The sequence below is a fragment of the Mercenaria mercenaria genome, chromosome 5 (genome assembly GCF_021730395.1).
Source record: "Mercenaria mercenaria strain notata chromosome 5, MADL_Memer_1, whole genome shotgun sequence".
NCBI lineage: Eukaryota > Metazoa > Mollusca > Bivalvia > Venerida > Veneridae > Mercenaria > Mercenaria mercenaria.
Window position 1 is genome coordinate 86,328,230 of NC_069365.1, and position 21,776 is coordinate 86,350,005.

A 21,776-nucleotide genomic window follows, 5' to 3' on the forward strand; every position below is an offset into this window, starting at 1 on the left:
TGTGCCGAAGCAATATTGATTTTAATTTGATAGACACAACTACTACTAAAATGCACTTCATATCGCAAACTTGGTTGGTTTGCGGTATACACTGCAATTGTAGTAGCATTCCTGCAATATATTCTACATTTGTAACATATCTGCAGTGTTGGAGTCAGTTGTATATTTGGCATTTTTAAGAGCTTGACTGCAGCTAGCATTTCAGCAATGTATGTATAGTATTTAGGACGATTTGAAAGATAAACAATTATATAAATAATCAGTACATGGATGAGTGTCCCGATGGTTTAACCCAGAGACCAGCTCCGCTATGTATTACCCAGAGACCAGATCCACTAAACTACCCTACACATATTGCATGGATGCCTGAAAAGTTTGCTGTATATGCTTGCATTTGCAGCATATCTGAAGTTTACTTGAAACATGTTTAAATACATATTGTCGCCGATCCTTTAGACTTTTTACTGAGAACATGGCCTTGTTTATCTAATTTTTCACATGGTTTCTACTTCCGTTACTGTACATATTCCGCTCTATTGCATACGTTCCGAAGGTGGTGAGATAAATGCTTAGATTTGTATGAAAATAGACATTAACGAATATTATTTGAGCCACACCAACATCGTGCATTTGCGACCAGCATGGGTTCAGACCAGCCTGCGTATCCGCACAGTCTGGTCAGGATCCATGCTGTTCGCTAACGGTTTTTCTAAATGCATTAGGCTTTGCAAGCGACCAGCATGGATCCTGACCAGACTGCGCGGATGCGCAGGCTAGTCTGGATCCATGCTGGTCGCAAATGCACTATGTTGGTTTTCTTATGGTGCGGCTCATATCCTTTTAAGGTGATGGACACATAATAATACTCGGCAATTTCCGTGTGATAAGGTTTTTTGTCAGACAATTTGGCATTCTTCATACGTAAATATAGGTCATGTACACAAGGCTTTCGGTTAAACCTGGAAAATGCTAAAATCAGTTAGGGAGAGTATTTAACCCTTAGCACGCTGGACACGATTGATTCTGCCTTTACAACCAATGTAGATAATGATCAGTATGCACATCTGTGCAGTCTAACAAAGATCTGCACTGTTCGTCATTCAGTCAGTATCTTTTATTGAAAGGCACCCCTTTTAAGAGTTAATGGTACTGTCCAAATTGAAAGGTTGGCAAGTTCATTATAGAAATTTGGTAGGGTAAAATTTCAGTTGCCGATTGTTATTATTGACTAACTACCTAATGGTAAAATATGCGTCGAAATGTGACTATACTTTATCATTTGATAATTTCGTTTTGATTTCGTATTTTACCTTTCCCAACTCGGAATATATAATATTATTTTAGTATTTTTTTCATTCCTAAATCTCCCTTCATTTTGAGGCGATGATGATGATGATGATGATGATGATGATGAAGAAAAAAGAACAACATCTCACCAGCTCACTTTATTTTCACTTTTGATTTACAAAAACATGAAATCATTTTCTTAATAAGGAGACATGTACATGCAAGGTGTGCTAACGCATTCACTTTGATATTTGCATAAAACTTATTGTCTTGCCATTTTAACCTTATCACAGATACATGAATAACAATACGTAAACATCAGCAGTCTAAATCATAGTATTATTCATCTCACGTATTGTTTTTTTGCGGTACGAATTCTGAACGACATTGATTCTATTTAAGAGAAAATTATTGTTTTAAACATATTATGACGACATAAGGAAAACAAATTTGTCAAGTTGAATTTACGATACAACTATTATTAATATGTCATAGTAAATACACCACAGCGTCAGGCGTCATGGCAGCGCATGCAATGTTCTACTGATGGATGATGTTAGAATCCAAGCTGATTCGTGAGTTTATCGTTTAATTACTAGTAAATAGTGTATCACAAGGGCGCATCAAAATATACAACAAATAATTGCATTATAATCGTAATTAAACATATGAGTTTCACATAATAACGTTTTATCCGCAGATGTAATCATATTTACAGAATGCATCAAAACACAATTGATTATATCAATAATATCAATTATATATATCTGATATACATCGGGTCGGTAGAGAAAACGCGAGACAAGCTTTGTACAATCATAATTCATTAAAAGTCAAACGAAAACATTCCAGGTACGAATATTTTATTGCTCTTATCAATATGAAAGTTTTTGAGTTGATTGGAAGTTACTTATTCACAGGTGAAGTGAATAGTTTTAATATTCTTTCAAAGTTTTTATCTTATTACAGTGTCACCTCTCCTGAAAGATCCATAATTCTGACTTTTGAAAAGCTTTTGCCTTGTACATATTTTCTTCCAGAATCCTAACATCTTAGGCAAAATAATATAACTCGCTGTTTGACTTGTGTATCATGCAGAATAATAACAAAGGTATATACATCTCTTTAAGATGTATGTAAACTATTGTGTGCCTTTTAAAACATATATTTCTATATCCAGGCATTTTAAACAGAACAGAACTGAACAAAACGTATATCTATGACTTTTAGGTTTCAGCTTATGAACTCCCAAATAAAATAAATACAATTTATATCCATATAAAGGTCAATACATATCTAAGTACTATGTAAAATTGTACATGCAGCATACATAAATACACAGAGAGAGTAATACAATATAACATATAATAATGATTTGTGAAACATATTTTTAACATACATGTACATAACACATATGCACTAAACAAAGTATTGTTCACTGTGCTTTGTTTTCTGTTAGAGCGAAAGGTATTTTTATATAAAGGGCAAAATATTTACATAAATATTCAATGAATTTTCTGTAAAACTGAACGTATTGTTGTTTTATAACAAACAGGTAGTATGTAACGTATTAAATTTATTGCCTACAATTTGATGTTTTATTTGAAATTTTGGATGCCGATTTTGAAAGATTGTTTTCTATAGACGTCATTTTAAAAATTATTTCTAAATTATGAAACTGAATATTTTTACATACTCATGAAGACACATATTGAATGCAAGTATTCTTAAATATCTTAAATCTGTTAAATAAGGATTATATATATATTTCAGGTAGAGAAATTCTGTGAGGAATTATGATAAATATTCATTTCTTTTTCTGCGTGCAAATGGAAATTAAAAACATCATTTCGGAACAAAAAATAATCATAACTGTGTTTTTGTTTACACTACTACGTTTCAACGGGCGTCATACTGCCATCTCTGCTTGATTCAAGTGCGAGCAATCCGCTGATTTCACTGCTGATGCCGGCATCAAGGGATTCATCCATTTCTGTTTTGCCAGTGAAGATTGCACCAAACAACAACAACACAATGTCATGCAGCGTTTGATTTGTGTTGAGCATGAACGATGGCGGAATCCGGTGACCTGTAATGTCATGTACGACGTTTATAAACGTGACGGTAGACATTGAATCAAAGGCCATTTCGGACAGAGTACATGAAATGTTGATTCGGCTTAAATCTCCTCCAATTACTTTGCTGGAAACCTTTTGAATAACTTGTGTAATAGCAAGCAGTTGTCTTTCTTTTCCCGCTTCTTGCAATGCTTTTACGTTGAAAGACCTACTGTCTATCCCATCATTGTCAAAGTTCATTACGTTTGACACTGTTTGTTCAAACAAAACAGACATTTGGAGTCTTGTTCTCTCTAACTGTGGGTTTGTGTAATCCTTTGCACAGATATCCCAGTTTATATCTGTGTATATAATACTAGTTGAATTGCGCATCAATGCCTCTTGTAAACAACTTCGGATTTCGAGGACGGATAGTAGGTTAAATCCACGCTTTGTGAAGTTTTCTATAAATTCGGGGCTTGAAGCCATGCCAACGCACAATGCTCCCCAGTTAATTGCTTGACCAGGAAGCCCTCTTCTGCGTCTCCATTCCATAAAGGTATCGAGGAATGAGTTTGCCGCTCCATAGCTGCTTTGACCAGGAGAACCGATCAAGCTATTGATGGATGATTGTACAACAAAATAGTCAAGGTCCATTTCTTTCGTAGCTATATGCATATTCATAGTTCCGATAACTTTTGGTCTCAAAACAAAATCAAGCTGAGATTCTTTTAAGTTCATCAGAAGTTTCGCGTTCAATACACCGGCTCCGTGAAAAACACCACGGATAGGATATTTCGAGGATAGCGATTCTATCTCACTAATGGCCGACGAAACAGACTTTAGATCAGTCACGTCGCCCCTTACACAGATTATCTTGCACCCTGTTGTTTTCTCTACCTTTAGAATGTCTTCTGCTCTTTGTGATGAAACGTCTCGTCTGGAAATAGAAGCTATTATGCCTGCTCCCATTTCCGCTAGAAGGAGAATAAACTCCCAACCAAGGCCAGTTATGCCGCCCGTTACAATGTAAACAGAAGATTTACTGAACAACTGATCTATAGGATTTCGGACTGGTAAAACTACTCGTCCATCTTTCATAACATCAAGAATTGAACAAGGTATTTTGCAATCACCATCATCTGAATTTGAATCTAGAGAAGCAGAACAAGCCGATGTATTGTTTTGTAACACCATTTTCTCGTAATTCTTTTGCAACCAAGATACAACCTTTGGAAGACATTTACTTACATGTCTCCTTTCTAGCAATTCCGCGGCAGGAAAGCATTCAATAGTTTGTTCGGCTGATCGAGACATTTTGAGACGTACAGGCTCTGAAATACAATCTTCTAAACAAACAATCTTCTTGCATCTTCCGAGTAAAGGAAAGCTTGGATCAATGTTTTCAACTGTTATCAAAATATCAATCCATTTTTGATTGCTGCCTTTAACACTCGACGGATCGACAAGATAAGCATTTCTTCGAGTATGCGTTACACTCCTCAAAATCAGGCTGGGTACCGACGATCCATAAGGACTGTATACGACTACGCTTGACCTATCAGGAACATATTCGGAAAGTCTCCAACACAGCATTGTGTACAAAACGAGACCGGGCTGATAAAATGGAATTTCCTTCAGGTTGACTGTGCAACTTTTTGGTACAGACATTTTCGTCATAATTTCAGAAGGAAATATAGCTAGAATTTCCCATTTATTCTGATAGTCTTCATTCTCAGCTTCTATTTCTGGTTTTCTACATGTAACCCTGCCTTGTGTAGGCCTTGATATTTGGGTACCAGTATATTCAAGTCCAAAAACACAGTGTCCGCCTTTGAGGCTGTCTTTCCATACATCTTGATCGAGAAAAATACCGCTTGTTGTTCTGGGATAAATTGAAAAAGGATGTAAACACACGGTCTTTATGTTTAAGAAGACTTGTTGCTTTTTGTGTTTTTCATCAATTCCCCTTTTCGGCGTCAGAATAAAAGATTTCATTATTTTTGATCGTGATGACAGTACCATGTACTGTGCGAAAACATTCCTTGCAAGTCTGCTTTCTACCCTCAGCGTTGGAATCACTTCTTTTCTTGGGACCTTTGTAAACTGAGAACCAAATATTTCATTAAAATGTATAACGATTTCTGGTTTCGTATCACCGATATTGCTGCATGTATGACAAATGAAATCAACCAAGGTCTGTTTTGTTTCTGTGATGGATGGTTGAAGATCTATCAAAGTAATATCACCGTGTATAAATTCAAGATGTATGGAACGAACAAATCCCCACAGCTCTTCTCCGACAAGGTTTATTGCTGATGTTTCTATTGAAAACGTTGGTTGCGTGTTTTGTGTAGCAACGAAAAGCGGAACATCGATACCGTTGTTCGTCATGTACTTCACAAGTTCTGCTAACAACATGCAGTTGTCTTTCACACACTCATGTATATTTGAAGCCGTTGATGCAGTAATTTCTGTGTCGGGACTTATTTTCTGGATGAGTAATAAGACTTTGTCAACTGTTTTGATGTTCTTCGCGTCGGTAAAAGCTGCCTTAAATGCATGAATTATGAAATCTTCTTTGGCTTTGTTTTCCTCGTTCTGGCAGATGATTATGTTTTCAAATCCTTCAAATTCTTTACAGATGTCTTCTGTAGGCGTGTTTGTAAGTACAAGCATATTTCCAGCGTTATTTGCCCTCTGTTTTACTTTCTCAAGTGGATGCCATGTCAACCGATACTTTAGTTCACAAGGTGCCACCGAACCGTTTCTTTTGCCATATGTTGTATAATTCCGAAGATCTGCAACAGCAATTCCGTTATGGTTGAGTAAAAGAATATTGTAATGGACTTGTAAGACGGCATCAAGAATTGTTGTATTGATTCTTTTTGTGAAGATGTACATTTTCTTTTCTGGATTTCCAAATACACGAAGTTCACCAATAGCTACGGGGAGAAAAGAGAGATTTTCCTCCTTTATTTTTGCCAAAATTTCTTCTGTGGTAGTGTTAATGGTTGACTGCAACATGCCATCCAGTACACAAGGGTGGATTGTTGTCGACCTTGATTCATTAATTATGAAATCTGGAACTTCTATTTCTGTTAAACTCTCGACACCATTTGTTACGCAGGCCTTCATTAATTTGAAATAAGGACCATATTTGAACCCCATCGACTCCAAATTGTCATACATTTCTTCCATACACATGTGTTTGCATCCATTGACTGAAATTGAAAGCTTCAGACATTCAGTATCAACTTTGTCCTCGCACATTGTCTCTACCTGTGATGAACGTACCCATCCTTTGCACATAGTAACCTGGTTTTGTTTTGCATGAAAAAGCAGCTCATTCCTTTGAGTAATAGTAGAAATGTGTAAAATTGTTTTTACTCCAGTTTCTACTCTAACCGGTCGCATGAATTCTAGGGAAACTACTGTGTTTTGCTTTGAAAGTCCTAAGGCATTACATCCAATTTCAAATCCAACATCAGCATAGACTGCACCAGGAAGTATAATAAACCCTGTCACAATGTGTTGAAATACAAATGGAGTTGTTCTTTCACCTATCTCTACTTTGAAGTGAGAACCGTCGTCTTGCTGAGGCAGTTGCGTTATATACATGTGTTCTGCATTGGATGTGTCCACTCCCTGATTTTTCTTAACTGCACTTAGACTTTGGTACAACTTGCGATATTTACGGAGCTGGTACCTAGGAATTTCAGTCAGCTGGCTTTGCTGTGGGTTTAAGTATGGCCATTTGGGATTCAGTCCGAGTTCGTACATGGTACAAAGTGTTCCGGCTATCGTGTTTATTTCATTTTGTCTCTGCATAGAAGGAATTGCAGTATAATTCGTTTTTCCTTTCAGTATGTTACCTATGTGTGCGCGTAAAACTGGACTTGGTCCGAGTTCAAGAAAAATGTTGTGGCTTGACTTTGATTCTACGGACATGATAGCGTTTGAGAAAAGAACTGGCATTTTTACGTTTGCTTCCCAATAAATGGATTTACCAAACACTCCATTTGTTTCCAGTTGCCCTGTTACAGTGGAAAGAACTGGTGTATGTCCCTTACGATGTTGAATATTTTGTAGATGCGTAGCTAGTTGAGTTGCTGCTTGCTCAACATGTGAACTGTGATAGGCGCACTGTACATCTAGGTTGGTAACTTCAGCGTTCATGTCTTCTATTGTTGAAAGTTTCTGCTTGAAATTTTGGATATCTTCCGTCATACCTGACACGGTACAAGATTCTGGGCTATTGTAAACTGCGACATTAACAGATCCAATACTTTTACAGCATTTTTCCACAACGTCGACACCTGCGTTGCGTACAACCGCCATTGTACCGCTTTTAACTGCCGCCAGAACCTTGGATCTGTAAAATATAATTTGAACTGCTGTTTGTAGGTCAACATACCCAGCAACATAAGCAGCCGCTACTTCTCCCATAGACTGACCTATGACAACGTCCGGTAAAATTCCCATAGCTTTCCAAAATGCGGCTAAACCAATCTGACAGGCAAAAATTGCAATATGTGCTACCATCGGGTTTGACAAAATATCGTGACATTCGATGAACTTGTTCGAAATCGTCCATCCCGCCAGTGGTTTGAGATATTTATCGATGCCGAAGACTGCCTCATTAAAAGCGCTCACGTTCATGAGCGAGTTGCACATGCCTTTCCATGCTGTTCCGACACCACAGAAAACGAATACAATTTTCTTTGAATCAAGTGGAGGGGCACCATTTTCGTTCATACTGAGAAAAACATAGCTAGCTGCAATAATATCATCTTGACTTCTTCCATAAATTGCTTTTCTTTTTGGTCTGTGATCACGTCTACATGTTGATGTATAAGCTAAAGCCTTAATGTCGTAAGACTGTAATTTCAAAGCATCGTAGAGATGTTGAACATTTGCAATAAGGGTGTCTTGATCAAATGCAGATATTGTTATGATACATGGAAGAAAAGACTTCGTTACTGATACTGTAGGTTTAAATGGCCCATATTCTTCAACAATACAATGAGCATTTGTACCACCAAACCCAAAACTGTTTACACATGCAAGACGCTTTCCAGTACCTGGCATTTCCCAATGAATACATTGTGTGGGAACAACAAAACCATGTTCAGATAATGTAACCTTGGGATTTTCATTGTCCTTACTATACCACAAAGAAGGGACAATAATGTCAAATTTCATCATTAAAAGTACTTTTATAAGTCCCGCAACACCGGCAGCACCCTCTAAATGACCTATGTTTGTCTTTACGGACCCAATAAAAACTGCTCCTTTAGCATCGGCCCTTTTGCCAAAATGTGTTCCTAGAGCGTTTGCCTCTGTTGGATCTCCAATAGCTGTTCCAGTACCTGAAAAGTATTAATCCCTTTTCATGATGTGTAAAGATATGATATATTATTCCTTTTCAAAATTTTACTACAATGCAATTTGTCACCTTAATGTTGATTTTTTAAAACTGTTATAAGCAAACACCGATTACTATTTCGAAAACTTCCAGACGGCTGCGCTTTCAATTACGTTATGTTTTCACAATTTCCTGTAAGAAATCTAGCACAGCATATTGTTCACTTACCGTTTCGTTTGCATGTAAAGGAAATAATGTCTGGCAAGAATAAGATACTTAGTCTAGTAAATAATGTCACAATTCGGAAACGATAGACCAGAATAAAATACTAGTAAATGAGGTCACATTTCGGAAACGACAGACCAGAATAAAATACTAGTAAATGATGTCACATTTCGGAAACGACAGACCAGAATAAAACAGTAGTAAATGATGTCACAATTCGGAAACGACAGACCAGAATAAAATACTAGTAAATGATGTCACAATTCGGAAACGACAGACCAGAATAAAACAGTAGTAAATGATGTCACAATTCGGAAACGACAGACCAGAATAAAACAGTAGTAAATGATGTCACAATTCGGAAACGACAGACCAGAATAAAATACTAGTAAATGATGTCACATTTCAGAAACGATGGACCAGAAAAACATACTAGTAAATGATTTCACAATTTGGAAACGACAGACCAGAATAAAATACTAGTAAATGATGTCACATTTCAGAAACGATGGACCAGAATAACATACTAGTAAATGATGTCACAAATTTGAAACGATAGATCATAATGTCATACTATAACCAATTTCAACGTTCAATTGATATTTTATAATTGAAACAGGAAGAAACGAGGACAGGATTAAACAGGACGACGCTGTGGTTGACAACACGTCGACGAAAGGAAGGCTCATGATTATTGTTTTACAGTAGTTGCGAAACAACACCAGGTTGTTTAAACGTGTCTACTGACTGCAGAGGGGAATACAAAATGCATTATATTGTCAACATAGTTCTACATGCTTAACAAGCTTGACCTTTTTATCTGGGTAGCCTAGAATACGAAAAAAATAATACAAATATAAACGTAAAATAAATCAGCTTGAAATTCAAATTGATGCACATGGACGAAAAACTCATGTTTCAATTTCTATTTTATCTAACCATACGAAAGAAAATATGCAATTTACAACTGTAAAAATAAGCATTTTAAAGTGTTTTTTTTCTATATGCGAAAGTGTCATCAAAATGTTTGCCCGAATACCCCCATTATAGAAATAGGGACAAAGATACAATAGCAATAGCATACTTTAAACTTGCTCATTGCCCATTTTTTTTTATCAGTCCGGGAAAATATCAAACACACACTCTCCATTTATTGACTGATTACTTATAATACATGAATGATGTTTTGGAATAAAATGGGGTTTAATAACATTTTGCAGTGTAGAAAAACTGCTTATCTAAATATGCAGAACTACCTTATAGGACGGTCCCTCGTAACCCCTTAATGCAGGTTTTTAATGGATAAATAGGACAAGAAAGTAATGCGATTTCAAGACATATTATAAACTTATTGACTTTATTAAGAGATGGTATTTTTACTTATTTAAGTATGATTTTAGCATTAGAAAAGTTGGCAAACAGGAAATAGATATATTTTACCATGAGCTTCAATGACTTGGATTCTAGATTTATCAACACGATAACTTTCGTAAAGATGCTTGATCAACTGTTCTTGTTGGAGTCCGGAAGGTGCCGTGATCGGTGTTGCCATATGTCCGTCTTGATTCGTTCCAGTTCTTATCGTTCCCCAAATTTTGTTACCATCCTTCACAGCCTAAAAGATACAATTGGAGATAAATCTGTTAAGCAAGACCGATGATCAAATATCAAAATTTGATTATAGCTTTTATTTCTCATTCTTATATGCAAATGCTGTCAATATTATGGAGTATTTTAAGCTTATGTTTAACAATATTTATTAAAATCTGTAAGAAGATCCTTTGGAAGCATAAAATGCAACCAAGCAGAATAATAGCAGACTTGGTTTGATTAAGTCTGTTCATGGGAGGCAATGGAAAGTGTAACACCTCTGACGCCCACTAGCACCGGCTTAATCGGAACTCTATTACGTCGGTATTGAATAGACTCCATGATCCCAAAATACCAGAAAATATAACAACACTGAATCAAAGTACGGGAAGACTTTGTGCAGCAGCCACACGGCACTTAAAGATTGCTGCTGTGATAGTTAATAAAATCTGTAAGAAGATCCTTTGGAAGCAGAGAATGTCTGTTTGTTCTTATTAATGTTTGAGTTCACATTTATCTGCTTATATTTCAGTTGACATATGCATATATTTGAAAATAGCTTTCCATTTTTACACACTTAACGTATGTGTCTATCTTCCAACTTAAAACTGTTTCAAACCCTCATTTATTCACAATATAATGCTCAACTACATGCAATGCTCTTGGTAGTATCTCCGTTATTTGCTCGACAGGTGTTTGTGCCTATGAATTGGAGGTCACAATCTGGGTACGGAGAAAATGTAATATCAACCAGATACGAGCGTGTGAATTCATGGTGAAAAGAATGAAAATAAATATCTTATATACTATGTTTGCTTATGTTAGTCACTCATACATGTTCTTTATTTCTGTGATCAAATAATATTGGAGTCAGAACGTTAATAATTGAACTGTCCTCAAACATTGTCTATGTTTTTAGATAAATAAGAATGAAAATCTGTTTGAAACGGCGAACTTTTCAATGCATGGAACATCGAGGCGCCATCATTGCGTCATTTCTAACTGAGTATTTTCCCATACCCGACTGGAGTTGAGTACAATGTTGTGTTTTCGACAGTGAAATACATTCTATATTTCAGACAGTTATTGCTTATGCATATAACACGGAAGTGTGGGCCTACCATCCAGCTGTAAAAGGGCTACATACAAAACATTTGGTGCGTCTCAAAATAGGCGTTTGGCCATTTTTTTTTATATAAAACTTACTTCTTTTAGCGTTTTGAGCAGCACTATCCCACACCCTTCTCCACGAGCATAACCATCTGCCTCCTTTGTAAATGTTTTACACTGTCCGCTTGGTGAAAGCATACCAGCTTTTGAAAGCGCAACGAAAAGTTGTGGGTCCATCAGTATATTTACACCTCCGCATATAGCCATACTACATTTTCCTACATAGACACGGTATAGTTGAATCATACAATGATGATAACAAATTACGCAAAGTGAGCATACTGTGTAAATAAAAACTTTGGGTGGTTGTGCAACATTTTATATTACAAATGCAAAAATAAATGTATATCATCAGTGATGTAAAGGTAAATTAAAGTATCTGAAATATACACATTCATTCAGCAGCCACTTTATTCAAATTCAGAACGTGATTGTGCAATAAAAGGAACTTTTGCCATTCTTCTTCATTTGCCTGTTGATAATCTGTTGAAATGTTTGAATCTTGCCATTCTTTAAGTCATGTAAAAAATAAGTCTCGCATACAGGTATTTTAAAACATATGCTCTTGGTTCATTGTACGAATAAAACAAACCTAGTAAAAACTACAATTGATTACAGAAATATCATACTTGTGAGTAAAGCCTGTGAGGCAACATCAATGGTGACAAGTGACGAAGAACAAGCTGTGTCCAAAGTCAATGCAGGTCCTGACAGATTATATGTGTATGACACCCTGGCGCTGATAATACTGTTATGTGTGCCCGTCACAGAGTAAGTACTGTTTATAGTTGTGTCAGTCATCACGTGACCTTTATAGTCATCAGTCATAGATCCTGTTGAAAATGCGTTAGATGACATATGTTCTCGAGAAAAATTTTATATCGGTAAATATTCACAAATGTACGAAACTTCCCGTTGATGAAGTAACAGACCCCTTGTTCCAGTATCTTAAAACTAAATTAGAGGACCAGTTTCATTACAAATCACTTTATAGAACTCTTTTACTCAAAATAATAGATGATTTTGCTTATCCTGAATTATTATTTTACAGCTCCCATTTAGTGAGATATGGAATATGAGCTGATAGTCACATCAGTACATTATAATGCAATCGCTGATTAAGTGTCTGATTTTATGTCAGTGTCATTCTAAAGACAAAGAGTTATGTTGTTCATGATGATGGTGACCCCAAATGACTTATGGCGAAACATTCACGTTTGATAATCATTATGAATGATGATGATGAATATTGATGATGGCGACAACAATGAATGATGATCACGAAAGATAATAATAATAATAATAATAATAATAATAGTAAATATTAAAAATAATTATTATAATAATTATGATGAGGATGAAGATGATGATGATGAAAAATGATATATGATGGAGATGATGATGAATGATTGTGACAAATTACGGATAACAGTGACGAAATTTGATGAATGACGATGACGGTAAGAATGGTGCTATAAAATGTTATTGATGATTAGTGAAGATGATTAATTATGTTGATGTCTGGTCATGAATGGTGATAAATGGTGATACCGAAAGCTGATGATGATGAATGATGAAATTGAACAAAAATAATGACTGATGACGAATGATGAATAACGACAATGCTGCTGTTATATAACGCTGAGGAATGATGGTTATGAATGATAATGATGGAATATGATGACGATGATGAATAACAAAGTCGAATTATGACGAATGATGATTATGTTTATGGATGATGATGATAAGTATATTGCAGTGATGAGAAATTAAGATAACGAATTATGATAATGACTAGTGATGAATGATGATGACGAATAATGATAAAAATGATGATAATGATGACAACGAAGAAGATGATGATGAAGATGATGGTGGATGGAAATGATTGTGAACGATGATCACGAATGATAGTAATAAATAATAATGATAAGGGTTCAAAGTGAAGAATGATTATGATGACGAATGTTGGTTAATGGCGATAAAGAATGATAATAATGAATGATGTTTTATGATAGATAATGACGATAATGAAAAATGATGATAAACGATAATGAATGAAGACAATGAATGATAATGATAAACAATGACGATGAATGACTATTAGGTTGCTGATGATGAATGACAAACATGACCTGTTCCCTACTGATCCACATACAAGCAGAGTTTGAATGTACTTTTACTGTCTTATTTTCATAATGAACATGTATTAGTTATCAAGTTAGAGATAATCAACAGCTTTCAATCAAACCAAACCTGCATCATCTTCATTTTTGTCGTGTTAGGCGACTTGTCGGTTTCCATTTTTTCTAGAATATTTCATGTCAAATGACCTTTACTATTGACTATCTTAGCAATAATTCATAGTATTAGTACCTATATAAACTCCTGTTTGTGTTCCCTCAATATCCTTTCTTGTAATGCCACCATCCTCTAACGCCATGTGGACACAGTCCAAAACAATTCTCTGCTGGGGGTCTATAAGCTCCGCCTCCATGTCATTAATTCCATAGAAACGATGATCCCATTCATCTATACTGTGAAAGAAAATACTTACTTTAAGCAAAATGTCCACCGCAGAGTAATACGAAATACAATGCAAAATCTCTGTACGTCATTGACAGAACCTGAGAGCTTGATAGGTTTCTTACATTCTTTAAAGTCCTCCGTTAAGCTTTATAGTTCATAAAAATAGTGGCCTTTAGTAAAAGTATTTAAATAGAAATTCTCATCTTAGTCAAGCGTTTACGATGATGAGTTTATACATTTGTTTAATATTTTCATTTGTTTTATTATTTCTCACTGACAATTACACATATATATCAAGTGTTGTGCAAATCAATATGTTGTATTTCATTTTTTTTTCACCCCACTCTCAGTGAATCAAAATACATTGTCCCACTGTCAAAGAGTACACATTAAGTTTAAAATATTACCTAAAACATTTATATAGCATCAAGGTACTCCTTTCATACCTAATTATATTTTCGAAAAACTTTAATACTAGTGATATACATTCGTACCTATTTACGAAGCCTGCTGTTCGCACATATGTTTTCCCGGGTGCATTACGATCCGGGTCGTAGAAAGCATCAATGTTCCATCTATCACGTGGCACTTCCTTTACGTGGTTTTCACCATTGCTCAATACACGCCAATATTCGGTGACATTGTCAGCGCCGGGAAATCTGCAGCCAATGCCTACTATCGCTATGTCCTCTTTTCCCGCCATTTTAAAATACCATTTTTCAACTTTCAGTTTTTGGACTGAAACGAGATATTTACATGACCAGGATTCTTTATTTGAATACACTGTTTTCTGTTGACCAAACAACGAAATCGCAGCAAAGGACAGCGGCTCACCCAAAATATACAGGTTCAGCATTGTTTTCGGTTATGAATTAAAATCAGTACGGATAAACAATTTCACATGTGTGTAGTATCAGCGGATCTGCCTAAGAAAGATATTGCACAAATGAAAATCGGTCAAGGGCAGTTATGAGAACCCGTAACACTTAGAGGATAGTAAGAAAGAAAAACGAATAAAGCGGACTTTTGGAATATTAGAGTACCATAAATGACTAGGAACATACCTACAAACAGTCAAAAATGTTTTTAATGTAGTTCTATGTATTTCCTAATTCCCTAATTCTGAGAGCTATTTTTTTGAAATTGAATTGTAAAATATAACGGACAACGAACAAAGAATAAGGATGGATAATTATGGTTAGTTGTAAAACCGGTTTCTTGTGTAAATATTGTGTCGATAATCTCATCAGGAAAATAAAAACTGCTGTAGACGGTTGTCTTTTGAAGTTGAAACGATTACGTCTACGATGAACATAGATCAAAAGGTGAATAAAAAGTCGGATAAGAAAGAGAGAAAACGCGAGAGAGACGACTTAAAGAGAATTGTGCTAAATATGTTAACATGCCACGAAGAGAAAGTTCGCAAGACTACTGTTGATGGGTGTCCTCCAAAGATGAAGCGATTACGTCTGCGAGGAACATAGATCCACAATTACAAGAAAAGTCAGATAAGAAAGAGTGTAAAAAGAAAACGAGAGAGAGGACTAAAAAAGGAAGAACTGATAGAATGATGACTATGCTGCAAATAGAGGAGAAAGAACCGGATGTCAAAGATTTAATCACTCTTACGTATATATCTGGATAAGAAAATTAATCAGCTTGCCTCTCAGGAAAGAGTAGAAACTGACAAAGTTAACGAAAGTCTTAAATCTGTCCACGGCAAACTTAAGGCTTCAGAGGCGGAACTTGAACAGTTATGAAATGCAGAAAAAGTGATATAAAGAAAATGATTGAAGAGAATGAAAGTGAAATAAAAATGTATATTATCATTAGAAAGATAATTTTAACACAAACTTTAAAATCCAATAATTTTTGCTACGTTTTTGTTGTATATATAAAACCCTGTCAAGTACGTCATTTTGCGTTAGTGATCATGTTAGAAGATTTACAACCAAAAGGAAGAAAAACAGAGAACTAATACCGTTATCTTTAATTTGTGAACATTTCTTAACAGTTCGTTGAAAATCGGTAGGTAGTGCTTTCTACCTTAAAGCGATGATCATGGAAAATAACTATAGAACGTAGTAAATTGCTTACCAAGTGAACGAGATGGAACAACAATTGAGGAGAAACAGCGTTAGAATCTTCGGGACGCTGATGGGAAATCCCTTTCAGATACAAGAGGAAAGGTAATAAAAGATCTAAAAGAGAAGTAACACATCACGATCAGGACAAAAACTATAGACATTGCCCGTAGAACGGATAATGTTAGCAAAGATGAAAACAGAACAGTTACTATAATCTTTGGTGAATAGAACGGACGAGCTGGGTAATAAGTGATAGAAAGGGTTTGACGGACACATGTGTAGTTATCATAGAGATTTTGACGTTAAACAATGTCAGGCTGCTAGAGAATATAAGAAAATGATAAAGATCATCAACTTTTTAAAAAGACAAATATAAACTTTCTGCTAGTTTAACTGTTCTGTTTCGTTCTTCTTAGCTCAGGGTGATATGTTAGATCAGGTCTGGGAGATACTGATCATGCTTTGATGACAACCATAATCAAGTGTCTTCTTGCGAATGTCTACGTTTCCATTTATGATATTATTCGTTTTCGTTTGAATGTATCTAGATGTTGTTTTGTGGAGTAAAAATTGTTTCCGTACTGGCTATAATATTTTGCGTAATTTACCACTATCTTCTTTATATAAGCCGTTACAGCGTGGTAATGCCACTCATAGTTTGGATTGGCAGTGATCTGCTTCATTATATATTTCTTAGGGCATATGATGATGAGTGAGAATAGGCAGTTGCCAAACAGAAACTTGAAGTAAAAAGTGGTGGAAGAGTTCCAAATTCCACGAGTTTTTCCCCCGATACATTAAAGGGCTGTGGAGTCGGCACGGAAGAAAGTAAGATTTGACAATTTTATTCTATTCAAAAGTGTAGAAATCGAGTGTAACTAACTTTAGACCTCTAGGTTGCCGCGCTTAAAGTCTCTGGACTGTGTCATGCCAAAAAAAAACAAAAAAACAAAAAAAAAAACAACATTTGCAGGATGCTTAAGATAAGATTAAACATAGGAATATGATTATAATGATTGCTGATAAACCTTTTGATAGTTATGATGCTCATTTATGTAAACCTCTATTTTGAGATGCCCCCTTTTAAAATCCATACTGATTTTCCGATGTTCTAATTTTAGAATATATTGCACAAAAATAAAATCAATGCTACGAGAGGCATGCCATATTCTATTTTTAGACTGACTGGTAAAGCAATGAAATCGAGATATCTCCTGTGACAAATCTACCAAATATTCTCATCAGAGATGAGAAAGAAGGTTGTACGAGAGGATTTATGCTAGGTATACATTTAGTTATCTACTTTATTTTGCATATTTTATACAGTTGATGTTGCATTTTATCATATCTTGTTTATATAAACTTTATTTTTTGGCATTTTTAATGAAGTCTTCTAGCTTTCGAGGAAACGTCTCCAAATTCCCCATGACGACGCAGTGTAGACAAGGGGAAATCGTTTGTTTCAACTGTAGGCAGACAGAACATAGCTCTTCCGGTTGCGCCGCACACCTTCAGCACTTCAGTTTTTGACTTTTTCCGATTATTTCTACAATGATTTAAGCTTAAAAACGAAATTTTGTAAGAGCATAGAAAATACGTTAGCGAGTTAACGGTTAAATCGGTTAAGGGCAAATTACACAGTGTTATCACTTTTGGAAAGTCTTTTTTTCACGTCCCTTCCCTTGGATTCCATTTGAAAACTTTAGAATACTTTGATGTAGGAACCTTAAACTTCAAACTGATAAGGCAGTTGGTCTTGACCGGTAGCCGACCGTTATTGATTTTGAGGTCGGTTGGTCAAAGATCAGGATCACCGATCACTAACTGAAGATGTCGTTAAAATGTATAGGTTGATTGTAAGTGTTAAGATGATAAACCCCCTTGTTTTGTGGGTCAGTAGTTCAAGTCTAGGGCACAGAAAATTAGAGAAACTATTCTGTCAACAACATTATATCATAATTATATTATTTTGCTGATGTTACTTCACCATATGCAATTTTCTATACAATTATTTCAAATGTAAATGTTAAAAAAAACGTTGTGCAAGTACAGGTTACTTCCATTGTGCCCACCTGTATATTTATCCCAACTTATTCAAGATGATGAGAATTATTTCAATAAAGTTTACATACGATAGAGACTGAAGCAATCTCTCTATTTTTAACATTTTTCGAATGGCCTCTTGTTAAAATGATCATCTATATCTACATATTCCGCCTCAGTATTTTCTTAAATCACCACGATAACAATAGAAAGATAAGCCATTGCTGACACCGTTTAAAGTATAAAAATCCAAATGAAGGTTTAAATTTTCCCAAGCCCTGATATTCATGTACTGACTAACCCATTGTAAATATATATCATATGACACGACTTAACTGTTAAGTCACAACTGAACAGTTGAAAAACTTGCCATTGATAAATGAGGCGATCAAGCACCGTAACATTTTCCCTTTTATTGCAACTATTGATCATGAAAAGTAAAATGAGCTTAAGTTCACATGGAACGATCTGCAATATCGAAATCACAAGGACAATTTCGCGTTGGTCTAACTGCAAAATTGCACGCACTTAATAAAACTGTAAATGATATCAATTAATCGAGTTAATTACTCTTTAAATAGTTTCATAAATAAAATGAGTGATATAGGAGACACATGATATCAAAAAACTCAATAGCGACTCATACAGATAACTCGAGTTTGTTGAAAAACAATCACCGCCAAAATCGTAATAATGTAAAAAACGTCAAATAAGTGAAAGTTATATAATCTTTATGTTTATATAGACGATAATGTATATTGTTTTTATCAGAAAGGTGCAATAACTGTTATTGGAATATAGCATTATCTGCTCCTGACCAAAGCTGGTGAACATCCTTAGAGAAGAGATATTCAAATGTTATATATATATATATATATATATATATATATATATATATATATATATATATATATATTGCTGTGACGGCCCAAATATGCGTTACCATTAAAACAAACTTCAAGATAGAAGTTATGTTTTTCATTTTTAGCTCTAGCGACCTCTCAAAGGGGTCAACTGCACCCTTTTGAACAAACTTTATAATGTTGCTACAGACAAAGTTTGATGAGAAGTCGTTAAAAGATATTTCTATTCATAGCTGTAACGGCCCATTTTAGGGTCCAATTGTCCCCATTCGAACAAACTTGAGAGAGGACCTTCTAATGATGCTGAAGACCAAGTTTGATAAGATTCGTTAAGTGGTTTATGAGAAGAAGCCTTTCAGATTTTTTTACGATTTTTAGCTCTGGTTGCCCCTAAAAGGAACCAACCTAAACCATTTGAACAAACTTGAAACAGGATGTTATTTGGTATTATGCTGACCTATAGTTCCAGAGCAGGTGTTTAGGTAAAAATGTTGGTGCAGAACGCGGGACGTTGGACGACAGACGCCGGATTTTCCACCTATAATAATAGCTCAACCTGAACATAGTTCAGATGAGCTAAAAAAGGACTACATAAGAACTGATTACTTTTAAAATTTGCTACGTTTTACATTGATATTGAACCAGTAGTAAGAATAACTGAACAAATTTATACTAAACTAAAGCTGACCGTTTGGCAAGATCAATTCACTCAGTAAAGTAGTTTTCATTCAAAACTAACTTTATGAATCTACAAGAATTTAGAATTTTTTTTTGAAATATGACTGATAACGTATTTCGAAGTTGTTGCTTAGGGTATTTGAAATGATAAAAATATATATCCTGCAATATGTAGTCTAAATTATCTAAATCAGCCTAGTAGTATAAACATTACTTACATAGTACCCATTTGCTAAAGCTCAAAATTCATCATCATCTCCAGTAATCGCCACATTCTAGAAGATTATACTCGCCATTTACTATTAGTTTATATATGTAAAGTATTCACACCTGGTATGTTCTGCACCCAACGACTTGAATATTTCACTGGAGTGCGTAGTACAATCTTACCTTTTATAGCCAAACGACTGGTTCTCGGTCGCCGTGACAAAAACATAGTCAGGTAATGTCTATATGTGGAGACATGTCAGAGACAGTTAATAGGAAGCACAAAATGCTTGTTGATTGGTCAATTCCTGGTGAAGGAGGTACAGGAAGCACGAAATACCTGTTGATTGGTCAATTCCTGATGATACGATCAGATACATAAGCCAATATCTATGTCTGGAGACATGCCAGAGACAGCAAACAAGGTAAAAACTAAAAGGTGGTTCTAATGTTACCTAATCAGGATAAGTGTATTTGGAAGGGGAAATTTTCTTGGGATTTCTATAACAAACTTTCAGGTGTTATCAGATGAATCATTTATTTATGGCACTAGTCCAGGTCTGTTTTACTTCAAAGGACATGGCATTGTTATTCTAAATCTGACTTAAACTTCTACTGAATAAAAATGCATCAAATTATTGTGTTTTCTTCAACATTGAAATTTTGACATTTAAAAAATGTTTAAAAGGACCAAATATAGTATCAAATTCTTATTACTTATCTTCAATATCTTGGCCTATGCAGAGAGAGTGTTAAGGTTGCTGACTTCGTTTGCTGTTTCAAAATATCACAAAAGAACCTTAAGATGTAATCCAGCTAGTTTATAGGAAGTTAATGATTCTCCCCCAAGTGCCCACCCAGACTTGAAATAATATCGAGGGCTGTTTGGGTCTTTCTCTTCGGTCAGGAAACTTAACCCTTATCATGCTAGACACGATTTATTCTGCCTTTGCGACCAGTGTAGATCATAATCAGCCTGCACATCAGTGCAGACTGATCAAGATCTGAACTGTTCGCCGTTCAGTCAGTATTTTTTTGGTAAGCAACCCTTTTAACAGTTAATGATACTGTCCAAACTGAAAGAGGACAAGTTCATTATAAGAAATAGCAGGGTAAGGCTTAAAGATAGATTAAACAAACAAACCTAAATGGATCCAAGCAGAAATGTTTATTTAATATTATTGGAATTTCAAGCATATAAATCTATAAAAAGAAACAAATCATGTTTGCATTTCATTCAAATGCCATGAATTGTAGTTTTGATAAATGTAAACATTCTATTATTAGACATCAAAAATATCGAAAAAGTCCCTATATTTTATGCAGGTGATTTTCTAAAGAATGGATCAGGAATTGGCTTATGTTGTTATGCTGCAGAACAGGAACAAAAAATATTCAAGTCGTTCGATGGAGTGTTTACGTGGATATCTGATAGAAAATTCAAGAAGTTAACGGTATTAAAATGTTTGAATATCTTTGCGAAGGAGGAGCATTCTGGGTTCATAGATGTAGAAGGATATAAGCTGTAAGTATTACAATAAATATTCCATGTATATTTAAGTTTTAAATTTTTATCAGCCATTTCGATGTTTTTTAAAAAGCAAAATGCGTTTGGTTTTACATTTACATTCTGTTAATTCTTTATAGTATATTAATGCTTGAATCCTATACT

General features: G+C 35.1%; 2 protein-coding genes across 4 annotated transcripts in view; one reads left to right on the plus strand and one right to left on the minus strand.

Moving 5' to 3' along the window:
- Positions 1-1,432: 1,432 nt before the first annotated feature.
- Positions 1,433-20,275, minus strand: LOC123557836 (phenolphthiocerol/phthiocerol polyketide synthase subunit C-like). The gene is made up of 7 exons (XM_045349556.2): positions 20,116-20,275; positions 14,721-14,964; positions 14,074-14,234; positions 12,327-12,530; positions 11,734-11,915; positions 10,378-10,552; positions 1,433-8,716 (listed from the first exon to the last, which is right to left on the minus strand). Exons 2-7 carry the CDS (start codon positions 14,927-14,929, stop codon positions 3,180-3,182), a joined length of 6,468 nt encoding a protein of 2,155 aa, XP_045205491.2. The 5' UTR covers positions 14,930-14,964; positions 20,116-20,275; the 3' UTR covers positions 1,433-3,179.
- Positions 17,494-21,776, plus strand: part of LOC123528189 (patched domain-containing protein 3-like) — a 108,499-nt gene continuing 104,216 nt past the window's right edge. The window contains exons 1-3 of one of the 3 annotated variants that reach the window (XM_053544197.1): positions 17,494-17,596; positions 20,297-20,529; positions 21,431-21,629. The gene's annotated coding sequence lies outside the window, so the exon portion shown is untranslated. Of the gene's footprint in view, positions 17,597-20,296; positions 20,530-21,345; positions 21,630-21,776 lie in introns of those variants that run through there. The other 2 variants (XM_053544192.1, XM_053544193.1) reach the window with 2 other exon arrangements.